At 38.8% G+C, this 15061-nt stretch overlaps 1 protein-coding gene across 2 annotated transcripts in view; it reads right to left on the bottom strand.

Annotated features, from left to right (window-relative positions):
* The window catches only part of prkcea (protein kinase C, epsilon a), a 55141-nt gene that overhangs the window by 31131 nt on the left and 8949 nt on the right, over positions 1-15061 (bottom strand). For both annotated transcript variants that reach the window (XM_056771222.1, XM_056771221.1), the window contains exon 2: positions 5648-5711. In XM_056771222.1, the coding sequence (XP_056627200.1) occupies positions 5648-5711 (64 nt within the window). The remainder of the gene's footprint in view (positions 1-5647; positions 5712-15061) is intronic.

Here is a 15061-nt window from a genome sequence, read left to right on the forward strand (position 1 = left end):
TTTTCTCTGAAATATCATTTTAAACCCTTACAACCTCCTGGAGGCCCCCAAGTTTGAAAGAAAGAAAGAAAGAAAGAAAAAAAAGGATTCCTTCAGTATTGAAGCTGAGTCACACGGGTGTTGTTAGGCACTGATGTCTCTTTCTGGCAGGCTTGGCAGGTGATATCACAGTCATGTTACTGAGCTGCAGTGGCGTCGAGATCTGAGATGTTATCTAACTATCCATCTGTCACATGACTCTCTCTCTCTTTGTAAATTACAAAATGAGCACAGATTAATCTGTTAAGGCTCTTTAACCTTGACTGCATGAGAAGAGATGTACTGAGACCACAAGTAAATCAAGGCCCTGTATTGAGAGAACAACATACTACAACACGCATTGTGTTTATGTGTGTGTTTTACAGCTGGATTCGAATGACAAACATCTTTGGCAAGGCTGCAGCTCTACAACTAATCTAAATATGCTTCACAATAGCAGTGTCATTGTTTCGACTTTGACCTTGTTCACGCTTTCACCCAATCTCCCCGTCTATCTCTCTTTCTCTCCTGCTATTAGACCTCTCACCCACTCTATCCATCGAAAAGTGCGAGCTCACAGGCTCGTTTCCATGACAACCCTTGCAATCTAAACCATCTCAGTGCCTAAGCCGCTCCGTTGAACAAATACCTAACGAATACAGAAGATCTTTTTTTACATGCAGAAAGATGGACGTCAAGAAAGAGACAGGAGATGGTGAGGAGATAAGGTGACACCTTGGAAAAAATGTAATCGATAGAGGAGATTAAGTGCACTGCAGTCGACAATTCAAGAACTCATTAAGCATAAAAGAGAGAGCGAAAGAGAAATATAAAATCTAAAAATAGCCGACACCTCTCCTTTCAGCCCTGCATACATTTGCATGGTAAATGACGAGAGTCTGAAACTTACTAAACACATGAACCCTTTTAGAGGTTTAAGCGATGCTGGTAGCCAATAAGATCACAGAGGAGTAGAAACTGGGTTAAAATAGTTTTACTATGGGCACTTTATACTACGGGGTTTATAATACACAGCTAAAGTAGAGCATGTTTCATAATGTAGTGGGTTTATCTTTTATCTGAGACAGTTCGGCCAAAAATTGTGTCATCAATTATTTACCCTCATGTCTTTAACAACTTGATTATGATGGAACACAAAAGATGATATTTTGAGAAATGCATGCGGCTCATATTTAATGTAACAGGTGGAATAATTATTCACGTGTCATTTGCGGTTCGATAATAAACAGGCGCGGGCGGAATGTGGGTCCAGTAGGCAAGAAGACTATTTTATCTCAACTCGGCTGAGGGAGCTGCTTTTACACGGTCCTGTGTTTATTTGTGTTCAAGCTCTGTCTGAAGATTTGGTTTCTAATTGCAACGCAATTTGCAGTGTTGAGCATTGTAGCGAATCGTGCGGAAACTGATGGACAGCGAGTACTCGACTCTATGCTCTTATCACAACTTAAATGAAGATTTAATTTCATCATGGTGCTACCGGTCTCTTTCCTGCATTACACTTCATTAAGCTTTGATGGCAGCTTAGCTTTTAGAGTGTTGCAGAGTTTCGGGAGAGAAAACCCACATGATGAAATGTTGTTAGCTACTAGGCAAACCCATCCATTTAATGTAGGATAAAATATAACTTAGATAATTTGTTCTAGAAAAAAAATCTAGAGTCTCAAGTGTATTTTTTATAGGCTGTATCTGAAAAACTATTTTCTCTGTGTATTCTTCTAGTTCTATTCTTGCTGTCCCATTCCTCGCATCAAACGCCGCAAGCGAGAGAGTGTTTGATTTGTTATTTGCGACGAAGTCACCTGAAACCATTAACAGTTGATGACATTCTTTTAATAATTTCACGTATTCTTTTATATGTGATTTATGAAATGTGTTTATGTATTAAAATAGTGATATTATTTTAATCATATGATATTAACAAAACTTTTATTTTTGCTGTTCCATTATTGCTTGTTGCATGAGAAAATATATAGTTTCGTGTACATGCATACATCTACGTCTATTTATCGCGGTGTGCATGTCAAACGGGAATGGGTCGGGTACGGAATGAAATAAGTACTGTCGGGTGATGGGTCGGGTGTTCTTTTAATAACTGCGGGTGCGGGTTTACCAAATAGGACCCGTGCAGGACTCTGGTCGGAGTCAATGGGATTCAATGTTGTTTCGTTACCAACATGGTTCATAATATCTTCTTTTGTGTTCTGCAGAAGCAATAAGTCTTACAGGTTTGAAATGACATGACGGTAAGTAAATCATGAAAGATTTTCATTTTTATGTGAACTATCCCTTTAAGAATATAAATAATGTGAGCCTAGGGTAGGTCGACCAAAATCTGCATATCATTCCCCTTTTTTTAATGAGATGAAACATTATTAAAGCCATTGTTTTTTTTTAAATCAGTATTTACATACTTTTAAGTTACTTTAAATTTGGTAAGTCATTCTTTCCCAGATCATTTGATTTAGATAATTTTTGTATTTCTGCCAATGCATATTTTTTTTAAATACAATTATACAATAGAAACACCTTTGATACGTCACCACTGTTATAGGTTACCTACAAGATCTCTATCTCTTAAGCCATGGCTCAGTCTCACCTGCTATTTTGAGACCAGGGATCCTGCACAACTGACCTGCTTCACCCGACAAAAACACCTCCACTCATGCGCACACACATCATACCCTTTATCCCTTTTCAACCTGTGTTATTTAGTTCCTTTAATATGGCATAATGTACTGAATGATGCGATGAGTCATAAGTCTGAATACATTTGGCTGATGAGAGGATCACTATAAATAGAGGGGGGTAAAGATAGACTCACAGCGTCTGTCACCCTTCTGTCAGAAGCCTGCGCTGATAACGGCATAAAGGACAAATGCAGGCAAAGCAGGTGGGAGACGTGATGCTTTATTGGTCCCTTTTTCTTGACAATATCAAGCTTTATGTGCGTATAAACATACGGAGGCAGCGCAAGAGGCAGAAATATATATTTAGTTTATCAGAATGAACCATCTGTGACCAGCGCAGCTCGAGTGAGAAGTCGCTCTTATCATCTGTCTATGAACCGTGAGGTTCTGGCTCTGAATTGGTCTTAACTCAGGAAACAGCCTGGTGGGATGTGGGGTCAGGCAGGTACGAACGTGAGTAATTGTACAGACAAGCTCCAGTGTTTGAGCTATTCTGGTCTGCGTAGCTTGAGGTGCGACTGAAAATAACTCAACTGCCCTTCACATCTAGAGAGATTCTCTGGCCTCTGGTGTGTGTGTGTGTGTGTGTGTGTGTGTGTGTGTGTGTGTGTGTGTGTGTGTGATTGATTGATTGATTGGAAACAACAAAAAAACTGCTCTCACTTGCTAGTGGTGGTGTGGTCACCGTGAAAGCAAAGATCAAAGGTTGTGACCTAAAAGGTCATGCAAGACCTAGTATTGTTCGATACAGTAAGTGCTTCTTTGGTGAATGGGACCGAGTGTGTCCACGTCTATTGATATTTAGAAAATGTCTTACAAAGGGGAGTAGGGTAAGTTGTGCCACATTTAAAGAGATACTTCAACCAAAAAAGAAAATTCTGTCATCATTTAAACACATTCAAGTTGTTGCAAACATGAATACATTTTAGTGTTCTGTTGAAAACAATCAAAGATATTTGGAAAAATGTTAGAACTGACATTTATGGTACATCATTGACTACAATAAGTAGGAAGAATTATTGTATCATTTTTTTTCTGTTGATCACAAAATGAGATCTTTTGAAGAATTAAGGAGAGCACACACTTCTGGGGCACCTTTGACTACTTTTTAAATTTGTCCTACTATGGTTGTCAATGTTGTCCCAGAAATATCAGTTGCAAACATTCTTTTAACATTTTAACAAGAAAATTACAAAAGCTATTGTGCACAATTCAATAAATTAAGGGATTGACATTTTAAGGGCTGGTTATACTCGACGCATTTGCTAGTTCGCCTGGGTGCGAAACCTCCTGAACGCAGGGGCGAAAGGATTCTGCGCTCTCATTTATGCACAGAGCAAGTCACACATTAGCAGTTACTGACTGTTTGCGCAGAGATGCTGGAATTAAGTGGTCTCCAGCCAAGCACATCTTCAGTTAACTGACACCTCCAAACAGAGACCTGTGATTAACACCACATCCCGGTAACACAACTGTTATTTAGACATATTGGGCCAGAGTGTGTGTGCCTTTTTTGCCTGTTGTAATAAGTGTCTGTTTGTGTCTTTCTGTGGGAACTGTCTTAGTGCATAAACATAAAAATTTGCAGGCCTGTAATCAGAGTTTATTTGTTAATTTGGATAGTGTAAAAAAAAAACTGCAACGAAAATTCACATGTTTCAACTTAACTTTAGTTCCAAAGATGCATTTATATATTAAGTTAAATCAATTTTGTTTTACAAGTCATTTGAATTTAAATGATATTAAACTGACTAAAATCTAGTTACAAAAATCTAGTTTCAACTTAGCTTTATAAGTCAGTTTAACCGTTTTAATACAAGTGACTTGAAGAGCCAATTTAATTTAAAGTCTAAATTCATCCAAAAATAGCCTATTCACCCTCGAGTTGTTTCAAATCTTAAAATATTTCTTTGCTCTGATAAACACAGAGAAAGATGTTTGGAAGAAGGCTTGTAACCAAACAGTTCTTGGCTATTGACTACCATAGTGGGAAAATCACAACGGTAGTCAAAAGTGTCATTTAAACAGATTTGGAACAACCTGAGGTTAAGTAAAAGATGTCAGAACTGTCATTTTTGGGTGCATTTTGGGAACAGCTTTTAACCTAAAGTTGAACTTTGTACGGTGTATGGCAAGTAACCATACTTAGGTTTTATTTGAAATCTAACAAGAAGAACCATAAATTTACTATGGTGTTAATCATATAACAATAACCACAGTTTAACCATGCATTTCTAGGAAGACTATAGAAATAGAAATGGTAATCAATCCACCAAAATGCACATTAAGTACTATTTAAAAAGGTAAACAAGGATGAAACACATCCTGGAAAAGTGGACTGGAGTGACAAGAGTACATTTTGTGACATACTGCTTCCAAAGATGTTTCCTTTGTCTGAATTTAAATTGAATGAATTGATTTTCGTAATCTGATTTTTCCAAAATTGTCCGTCATGTGGAGTCAGATATAACCCTAGTGTGAATTTAAATGGAGCAAATTCTGAATCTTACAATACCCCATTTTCTTCTTTGGTTCTGCATCATTATTTCAGTTCAGCTGCAGTAGGTTCTCCCCGCATCAGCCTCAGGTCTCGGCAGTGAGTGGGCTCTCCGAACATATGCTTTAGTCCGCACATACACTCACACACACCCAAGAAAGAAGAGCCTCAGCCCACACACATGCGCAAGAGAATTAAAGAGTGGGATTTCCCTAATGGACACTGCTGTTTTCTCTGCCACACACACTTCCTCTCCTTCACCAGTATACTGGTGCGGGCACTGATAAGGGCATTTCTCTCATACTAATGATGCATCACAACAGCTAGAGGACTTCACAAATCCATTAGCACTGCAGTGGTCATCAGTCGAACCTCACTGTGCTGCATGTGTGTCATTTTGTTTCTACTGTGGTAATTCACTTACCTTCACTGGAGGATCCTGACAGATCAATGATGACATAAACTTTGCCCTCTGGCTCCAGGTCAATCTGCAGACAGGAAACAAGTAGAAACCAATCAGAGAAAAGGATCATAAAAAAACAAAACAAAAAAAAACCATTATTCAAGAGTTTAATATGTTTGTTTTCTGCTGCCAATATCTTGAGTAGCACCAACACACACAGGAAAAAATAATACACTTTTTTTGCATTTCTAAAATGTATACATATATATTATATCGATAGATATTATTTTTTTAATTCACTGTGTTTTTTTGCATAAAGAAGCCGATGTTTTAGGCAGTACATAATGCAAAGCGTACATGGCCACACTGTAAAAAAAGCCTGTCTGTGATTCTGCAACACAGCATCTTAACCAGCGTGAAACTCTTTGACACTGGCCCCGAAAGCAAAGCCACTTTATCTTCTACACATCACCTTACTATTATTAGAAATGCCAAAGTTCAGAATCTTAGTAGTTCCCTCTCTCTCTCTCTACAGGAACAGGCCCCTCATAACTTCCCACCTCTTCTCCGAGGATGGAGGGTGGCAGAGAGTCGGCAGAGAAGCTGCTGCGGTTTTATAACTCCTTTTCAAATCATTTTCCTGCCAGCGAAGCCCAGCCCTAAGCGACCCACGCAGACCCCACACGGGCCCGGCGCACAGCCGAGATTCGACGCCCACCTACCATCAGCTCTGCATGGGGGAAAGAGGATCTGGGAGAGGCACCAGACCTACAATGTCAGGAAACCACTGCTTAATCCTATTATGCAGAGAAAGCGAGAGTATAGGCCCGCCAGTGCATATGTGGAGGTGGATGAAGGTGTCCAAGAGAGATATTGAGCTGCATTCACAGAGCCTCTCAAAATAGGAGGCCTGTTTTATTTTTCCCTTCACAGTGATCTAAATCAGCAGGGACACGGTAGAACTGATGCCAGATCAGCACTCATGCTCTTAGTCTCTTCCTGAATGCAGGAATTAGGACATGAGGAACAGCACAAGCTCTTCTAATGTGCTCTGCGGCAGGAGACGTTTTGTTTGCCTAGATTTCAGTCACAGTCCGTGCCGTGAGGATTGCGGTTCTGTCATTTCGCCCTAGGTTTAACTTGCCCTCGCAGCTCAGGGAGAAAAATGATTTATTCTGTCGATTCTAGATGAAGTTACCTGCACTTATCAAAATTGAGCCTTTCGCGCTGTTACAAAACTGCCCTACCGCAGTCCTCCCATCCATGCAGAAACACACTTACATTAGACTGTCTGTCTCTGTCTTCTGCTCTGAATAAAATGTAATATCTTACTTTCTGAGAGCTTCAAATATTGCTTTAAATTAAATTAAAACACAATGGCCCGGTTTCACATACAAGGGTTAAGGCTAGTCCCAGACTAAAATGAATGTTTGCCCTACTCTTAACTGAATATAACTTGCCCAGAAACATCTCGAAATATATCAGTGCCATTGGTTTGTCTCGAGATGCTTCTAGGCATTTTTATAAAATTGACTTAAATATATTATTCTTAACTCAACTGAGACATAGTCCTGGCTTAAGCTAAACTGTATCTGTGAAACAGGTCCTTACACACATAGTCATCAACAAATCCGTACGACTTTCTTTTATAACTGCAAAAGAAAGACAAAAGTTTCATAAAAGTGGTCTATGACTGATGACTTTATATTCAGAATCACTACTGGTATGCTACTCAAAATTGTAGGTATTTACTAACAAACTATACCTTCGCAATCAGATTATCTTGAGTCAGTTGATTGCAAGATTTATTTTAATAAAAAAACAAAAATGATTTATTCATCTGAAATGGTACCTTCTCTTAAACTGTAATGGCCGGTGGCCAAGGAGAGCTAGTGTCCAGTCCTTACCTCACAGAAAGCTAATAAATGGACTCAGAAGACTTAAATACTAGCCCATGATTAATGTGAATAAAGCCCATGATTCATATGAATTAAGCCCAAGAATTGTATGAATCATTTGAACATCATTGAAATCACAAATCATTTAAAAATAACACGTCATATGAACATAGCCCAACGCGTCAGTCCTTGATCCTTTTATCACACAGAAAACAGAAAGTAAAGAAAGATTTTGAAGGATGGTCTTTAAAATACATGTATTCTCCATTAAAAAGTCACTCTGGTTCATAATGTGAGGGTGATTCCTCTAAATCGTGGTACAAAGTCTCACTCCATGTTTAAAAAACAGCTGCGTTATGGTGAAAAGCAGAGTTGTATGTGAGCATTTGATGATGTCATCTGAAATGCTAACAGGGTGATGACATGTCTGTTATTTTGCCACGTGGCTCCTCCCCCACACCCCCTCTCTTCCTGTGATGTCACAAGATTCCATTCAAGATCCTCCTCGAGTGTGTTTGTCTCTTAGGTGCAACAGGCACTAAATTTAGCAGAGGAAGGAAAGGCCGCTGCATGAGTGTGAATGTGCAGGGATGGACTGGAGTGTTCTCTTCTCCCCAATGATACTCTCCAGGAAACTAGTATAACGCTAAACAATGTTGGGCAGGTAGTTCATGCAAGTCTGTCGAGAGTGTGCAGCCGTCGACTTGAAAGCTTGTTCAAACCTGTCATTGATCATACTACAGACAGCAGAGAATATGTGCACAGAACATATATTATGAAGAAATGCAATAGCCCCGCTACAAGTTCACGAAATTTCTCAATCACTTACTATGAAACCCCACTTGTAGATGAATACAACAACAGCAAAAATGCTTTCCCCCAAATGACTGCCTTGTGGTCTTCTTCAAGTCTAAAATTGGTGACCTATTGCTGCATACAACCCTCAAGTATGGGAAGTTCAGCTCAGTATGTTGGGCTCAGCATCATTGTGCCAGCCTCAGGGGCACATGGAGACAGCACAGGGTGCCTATGAGGTGAACCCTTATGAATCATAAAACAACAAAGGGAACAATCTCATGGTCCTCAGGGACACACGAACAAAGGCAAGCAAAGTTCACATCACGTGCACCATTTGATACACTGTAACTTGTGTAAAATCGAGTCCTATGTTGTTGAAAAAAAAGAGTCCATGTGCTAAAGCTGCTGGTATCAAATCTAATGGGTCAGTAAATGTAGTGTCCAAATTCATTTGTAATGTATACTGAAAAACCTTACTACTGTTTAACATTTTTGGCAGTATGTAACTTTTTAAGTTGAAAACTACTTCTTAAACATGTCTCAGTGCTTAAAATTGACTTTTACCTTATTTCATTTAGAACATTATGATTATGTTTAATACTACAAATATCGTGGTATCTGGCTTGATAGCAAATTGCCATTTGAAACTCAAATAAAAATGCATTGCTTTCAAAGGTTGAAACCCGTATTTGCTTTCTTTATCGCACTAAATCTTCTTTTACATATTCTTCAAAACAACTCTTGGTTAAAATGACAGTGCTTCCTATTTTTGATTATGGTGATATAGTTTATAGGTCTGCTTCAAAAACTCTGCTTCATAAACTGGATGTTATTTATCATGCTGCAATGCAATTTGCTTCATTTAACACTCGACATTGTCACCTGTATTTCTCACTGAATTGGTCTTCTCATCATTTTCGTAGTCAAATTCACTGTTTTTTTGTTTATCTATAAAACTCTTATCAGGAAACTCCATTTTATTTACAGTCACTTCTTAATATACATTATCCAAGTCGTAATTTGCACTTCAGTGGAATTATCAGCATTGATATACCTAAAGCCTGTACTTCTTTTGGTCGTCACTCATTTCAGTTTTCTGCTGCTAATGACTAGAGTCATTTGCAGCAGACCTTTAACCTCAGTTAATTTGTTTTGTTTGAATTTTTTAAAAGCTTAATTTTGTCATTTGTTCAGGATCATTGTGCTTGTTTTTTTGTTAATCGACTGTTATTTTTTTACTTTGTTTATAATTGTGTAATTTTTGTCTTGTTTTCTATTGCCCTGTACTTGCTCCCTATACTGCCTCTTGGTCAGGCCGTCATTGTAAATGAAAACTGGTTCTCAATTGAAAAAAGGTACCTACAGTAGTAACTTGTAGGGCTGGTCTCCAATGCAAGCCTTAAGACGTGCATATCTTAAAACACATTAGTTTCATTTTATAAGGCATGATTGTAAAACCGACTTAAATTTCCTATTTAAAGTAAGGCCTAGTCGTTGTTTAATATTATCCCTATCTGGGAAACCGCCCCATTATGATTTACTTTAAGTTTACATTAAGAATTATTTTGTTGGAAATGTTAATTTGACTTCAAAATGTCAGAGGCAAAAGTTACAGATTGCATAAAAAATGCTTTAACTACAAATATACAATCACCTAAAGGATTATTAGGAACACCATACTAAAACTGTGTTTGACCCCCTTTCGCCTTCAGAACTGCCTTAATTCTACGTGGCATTGATTCAACAAGGTGCTGAAAGCATTCTTTAGAAATGTTGGCCCATATTGATAGGATAGCATCTTGCAGTTGATGGAGACTTGTGGGATGCACGAAGCTCCCGTTCCACCACATCCCAAAGATGCTCTATTGGGTTGAGATCTGGTGACTGTGGGGGCCATTTTAGTACAGTGAACTCATTGTCATGTTCAAGAAACCAATTTGAAATGATTCGAGCTTTGTGACATGGTGCATTATCCTGCTGGAAGTATCCATCAGAGGATGGGTACATGGTGGTCATAAAGGGATGGACATGGTCAGAAACAATGCTCAGGTGGGCCGTGGCATTTAAACGATGCCCAATTGGCACTAAGGGGCCTAAAGTGTGCCAAGAAAACATCTCCCACACCATTACACCACCACCACCATAATTGCATTAATGAGAAATTGAAGAGGTGTTCCTAAAAATCATTTTGGTGAGTGTATGTTATCGGTTTAGTAAATAAGGAAAATGTTAACTTAGAATCAGTTTCAGAAACATACAGTATTTGGTTGACATTATGCATTATTGACAGCATAATACAGTCAAGCTGAACCTCCTGATCAATTACAGCACAATTTAAGAGATGATCCTGTGTGCTTAAACCAACACTAGGGAGTTTTTGACCTTAAAATAATATTTGTAAAATAATTTTAGTGGTGCGACAACTCTTAACTGGACAAATTTTACTGCCACTGCTTGCTAGGCAGAAGTCACCCTTGTAATTTTGGTGTGCGTGTAGGTACACAAGCCCCGTCACCTGCTTTACGGCATATGTCACAATTTACTCTAGCCTGGGTGAGTTAGCAAACAGCTAACAATAAGACGAAATGATCTAGTTCAAAGCAAGGCTCCAAACCATCACCATGACAGAGTCAGCAAAAAAACCAAGAGGAAAAGAGAGAGAGTGATCGGACATGAGCCGGAACACGAATCAATATCTGACGGATTTACAAACCGGTGGCATGAGCTGCAAGAGCCAACTGGTTGCAAAATGGGTGGAGACCTAGCCTTCCTGCTACTGGATTTGAAAGTCTTATATGTATTTTTTTTCTTACTGCCATGTACTTTTGAGCTTATTAGTTATTAGGCTGTGCTCAGGTTGTTTATTGGCGCACTAAAGATACTGGTTCAAAATGTATAACCGTAAGGTAGACAGACCAGAGAAAATGTAATGCTGCCGGGTCTCAAAAGCTTATGTAGCATGATCGTGCCACATCGCGGATTTAGTGTTATGCTTGTAAACGATGACTACCAAACCACAATAAATGTTTATGGTCAAAAATGGCCGATTCCTTAGACAATGCTCGTAGACTAATGTTATCAGTGTCTATAGTTACCATGCTAGGCACTATTCCCATTGCGATTTGAATGTAAGTTAGTACTTGCACCTATTCCTTAACTTTACTATCATTAGCGCGTTAGCTGTAATGTAGCCCACACTATGTGCTAACGGCTAACAACCAGCTGCTACCTCAGAAACAAGTTTGAGCTATTAGTATAGCCCAGTAGTATACCCCGCCAAAAGGGTGCTTTAGTACATGCACAGTTTATGAAGTGACATGATGTAACAGCGGTTTCTGCTTCGTCAACAAATTCAGGTGTATTGGGCTGCCCACAGGGAAGCTTATACAGCAAGAGTATTTACTACATTGATAACAGACAATTGCGCCTATCATCCAAAAATTCGCTAGTGTTGCTTTAAATCAGAATTTTGTACCAAGCAGTAAACAATGTCACAAATGTTTTATATTCAGAATATTCATTTATTACGTAATAACCATTCCCCCAAAATGTTTGTGGACTAGTAGAATGCATACTTCAAACAAGTTGCTTTGTCTAAAACGAATATGAAAATAAATATCTAACTCGCATATACTACTCATAGGTTAACAATTAAGAAAAGCATCTCTCTACCCTACAGAACAGCTCTCGAGAAAGACGAGGAGAACCACAGGGTAACCACATACAGCCAAATTTACAGCAGCAGTTCATCAATCAATGCTGATTTGTCGCATCTGAATAATGTACAACACCAGTCCTGTGGTGCATTAGATCACATTACTTCCAAAGAGAACTGTTTCCTTCCCTGCTTGCTTGCCTCTCTAGGTCTTTATCCTTAATTCTCTCTCTTTTTCCTACACACATAATAAGTACCACCATACTAGCTGTATACACCCCCACAGAATGTAGAAAGACACAAACGTGCACATATACATTGTTGACACAAACCAGCAGGAGACTCTAGCTTAAAAGTAGCTAAATACACATACAAAGTGATGCTATGGTCAAACAAATTACCTCAAATGTATATTATGAGGAAGAGGCGTGGGAGAATAAAAAATAGGAGAGAAATAGAGAGAAAGAGAAGAAAATGAGGTTAAAACCCAGAGATAAGCTGAGGGAAATAATCAGCTTTTCTTATGCAACAGCCCGCCGCTCAACCTCATCCACACCCACAGCTCAAGAGCCTTGCTGTCCCACTGTCCCGCCCCGTGTGAAAGAGAAATCGCAAATGGGATCTCTTCAATATCTAAATTCTTTTTCCTAGACAATGAGACGACACACATGGCAAATGAAGACATTCGCTTTAGTCTACTGCTTCTTGCATTTCAGACTTTTAATACTTAAAGTGATAGTTCACCCAAAAATGAACATTTATTCAACATTTACTCACCCTCATGACATAACATGTATCTGTCGAAACACAAATGAAGACATTTCGAAGACTGTTAGTAACCAAACAACACTGGACCCCATTGACTTCCATTGTATGGACACAAAACCACGTGAGACATTTCTCAAAATATCTTCTTTTGTGTTCCACAGAGGAAACAGTCTCAAAGGTTTTAATTGATATGAGAGTGAATAAATTATAACAGAATTTTTATTTTGGTGGAATTATCCCACTTATACTAATATGGCGAATGTGCGGTCAGGCTATCACGTACAACACAAACAAAACAAGCTCTTGTTCTGGTTACTGTCCTCCAGTGCCTGAACGAGAACCCGTCATTGGCCTTAGTCTCTCGCTCGCCCTTTCTCTATTTCTAATCACCGCTGTGCAAACAGACACCCAAAAGCCACAGAGAGCACAAGAACATGCGTCTCTATGGAAAAATCAGCTCAAGCCTTTGCCAGGAACATGAATGCCCGGCAATCCTCATCAGTCTAAAAACAGGTTGATGTTTTACATCGGTGACAAATGAGTTTAATGAAAACATGAAGTCTGGTGATGCTGTGGAGGTGAAGATCTTGATTCTGTTTACGCATTTGGCAGATATTTTCATGCAAATCAATTCACGATGAAATGAAATATACACATTTGAGCTATATCTACATATTGTCGAACCTGAAACCTTGGCATTGTTAGCTCTACTAGTTGAAATAAGCCAGGAAATAAGAAGGCCGCCTGTGTAACATTGTACATTCAGCATTTACTCTACGTGTGGAGGTGGTTATCATTTATGGATCCATGTCTCAGGACTAAATATAAAAGCACAGGCATCAATCACTGAAATAAAGAATTGTCTAATCCTCATTCAAAACCTGTATATGACTCTTTCTTCTGTGGAACACAAAAAAAGATAGTTTGAGAAATGTGTCTGTAGTTTAGTGTCCTTACAATCAAAGTCAATGCGGTCCAATGTTGTTTGGGGACCACCGTTCTTTAAAATATTTATGACACAGTAGTTCTGGCATGAAACTCTAGATGGTGCAGTCCTAAAGTCTAAACCAATCTGACATAATAACTTATTACACTGTGAAGTGATTGGTTCCACCTATATCAGCAGCCAATGAGCTTGCATCTCTACGTTGAGATCTCGGCTAATGATTGTTGTAGCTGTGCAGCGCATTTCAGAAAGCTTCCAGACCTAAGATAACTGAATTATTTTTTACTCCTTACTTACTTGCCATGCATTATGTGTGGTCAGCCTTATGTATTTAAACATGATTAACGTATAACAGTCAAATCATTTTTACGTTAGCAGTCTTGCATTGTATGCTTGGCTATCATTAAACTATTGGCAGCAGCATTTACACATCTGCGTTTCTACAGCTCAAACAAAATGCAGCTAGAGCTATCGCTCAAACATGCCGAAGTAACCGATATAAAAACAGGCTAAATGAATAAACTTCTCGGTCGTTTGTATCTTTTACTGGTGTACAGCCTGTCCTAGGAACAAGGTTGTTGTCCACACGGACTGATTAAGTGTTGCACAGAAAGACAATTTGATGAATGTTCAGCTCTACATCTTGTCTATGCTCAGTATTATGCGTCACGCATTCCTGTAACTAAATCCGTGCATATGTTCATTAACTTGTAAACGTATTGATGTCAGACGATCTTCGTGGTTACCACTGGCGAGTGTTGAGCGCTCTAAGGTCCGCAATTCGCCACGAGAGAATATGCTAAATAGCATTAGCTTGTGCAGTGTTACATGTGTGTTTATATTTATAACTTGATATTGGCCAACTACACCATGCCTATTGCATTGTTTAGGTGCCATTTTTGTTATAACGCAGATTGATTGTCTGACATTTATTTTTATATATTTGTGTAACGTCAGTGTGCTCTAATTGTTAATACAGATATCATTGCCAAGAATAAGTGGTGCAGATGTCAACCAAGACGACAACAAATGCATCTTTGTGAAGAATCTCTTTTCAATTACGGATTCTTTACCTGAATCATGTCAACATTTGGCCGCCTCAACCAGCGTTTTATAGAGTCGCCCCACTACGACAAGTGTAACCATAGTCAGACGAGTAATCTCACGTTTATCTATGGTTGACTTTTTTATCAGGTGTGGTGACTGTGCGTAACGGCAGAAGCATGCAAGTCATTGATTTTCAAGGGCTCGACAATAAGCATAATCACCATATCTTACTTAAATCTTGATAATTTGCTGGGGTCTCATCTTTTGGACTGAAACGTATCTTTGTTTATAAACATTGCACTTCGTGCACGTCTATTAGAAAT

The sequence above is a fragment of the Triplophysa dalaica genome, chromosome 17 (assembly GCF_015846415.1).
Source record: "Triplophysa dalaica isolate WHDGS20190420 chromosome 17, ASM1584641v1, whole genome shotgun sequence".
Taxonomy (NCBI): Eukaryota; Metazoa; Chordata; class Actinopteri; order Cypriniformes; family Nemacheilidae; genus Triplophysa; species Triplophysa dalaica.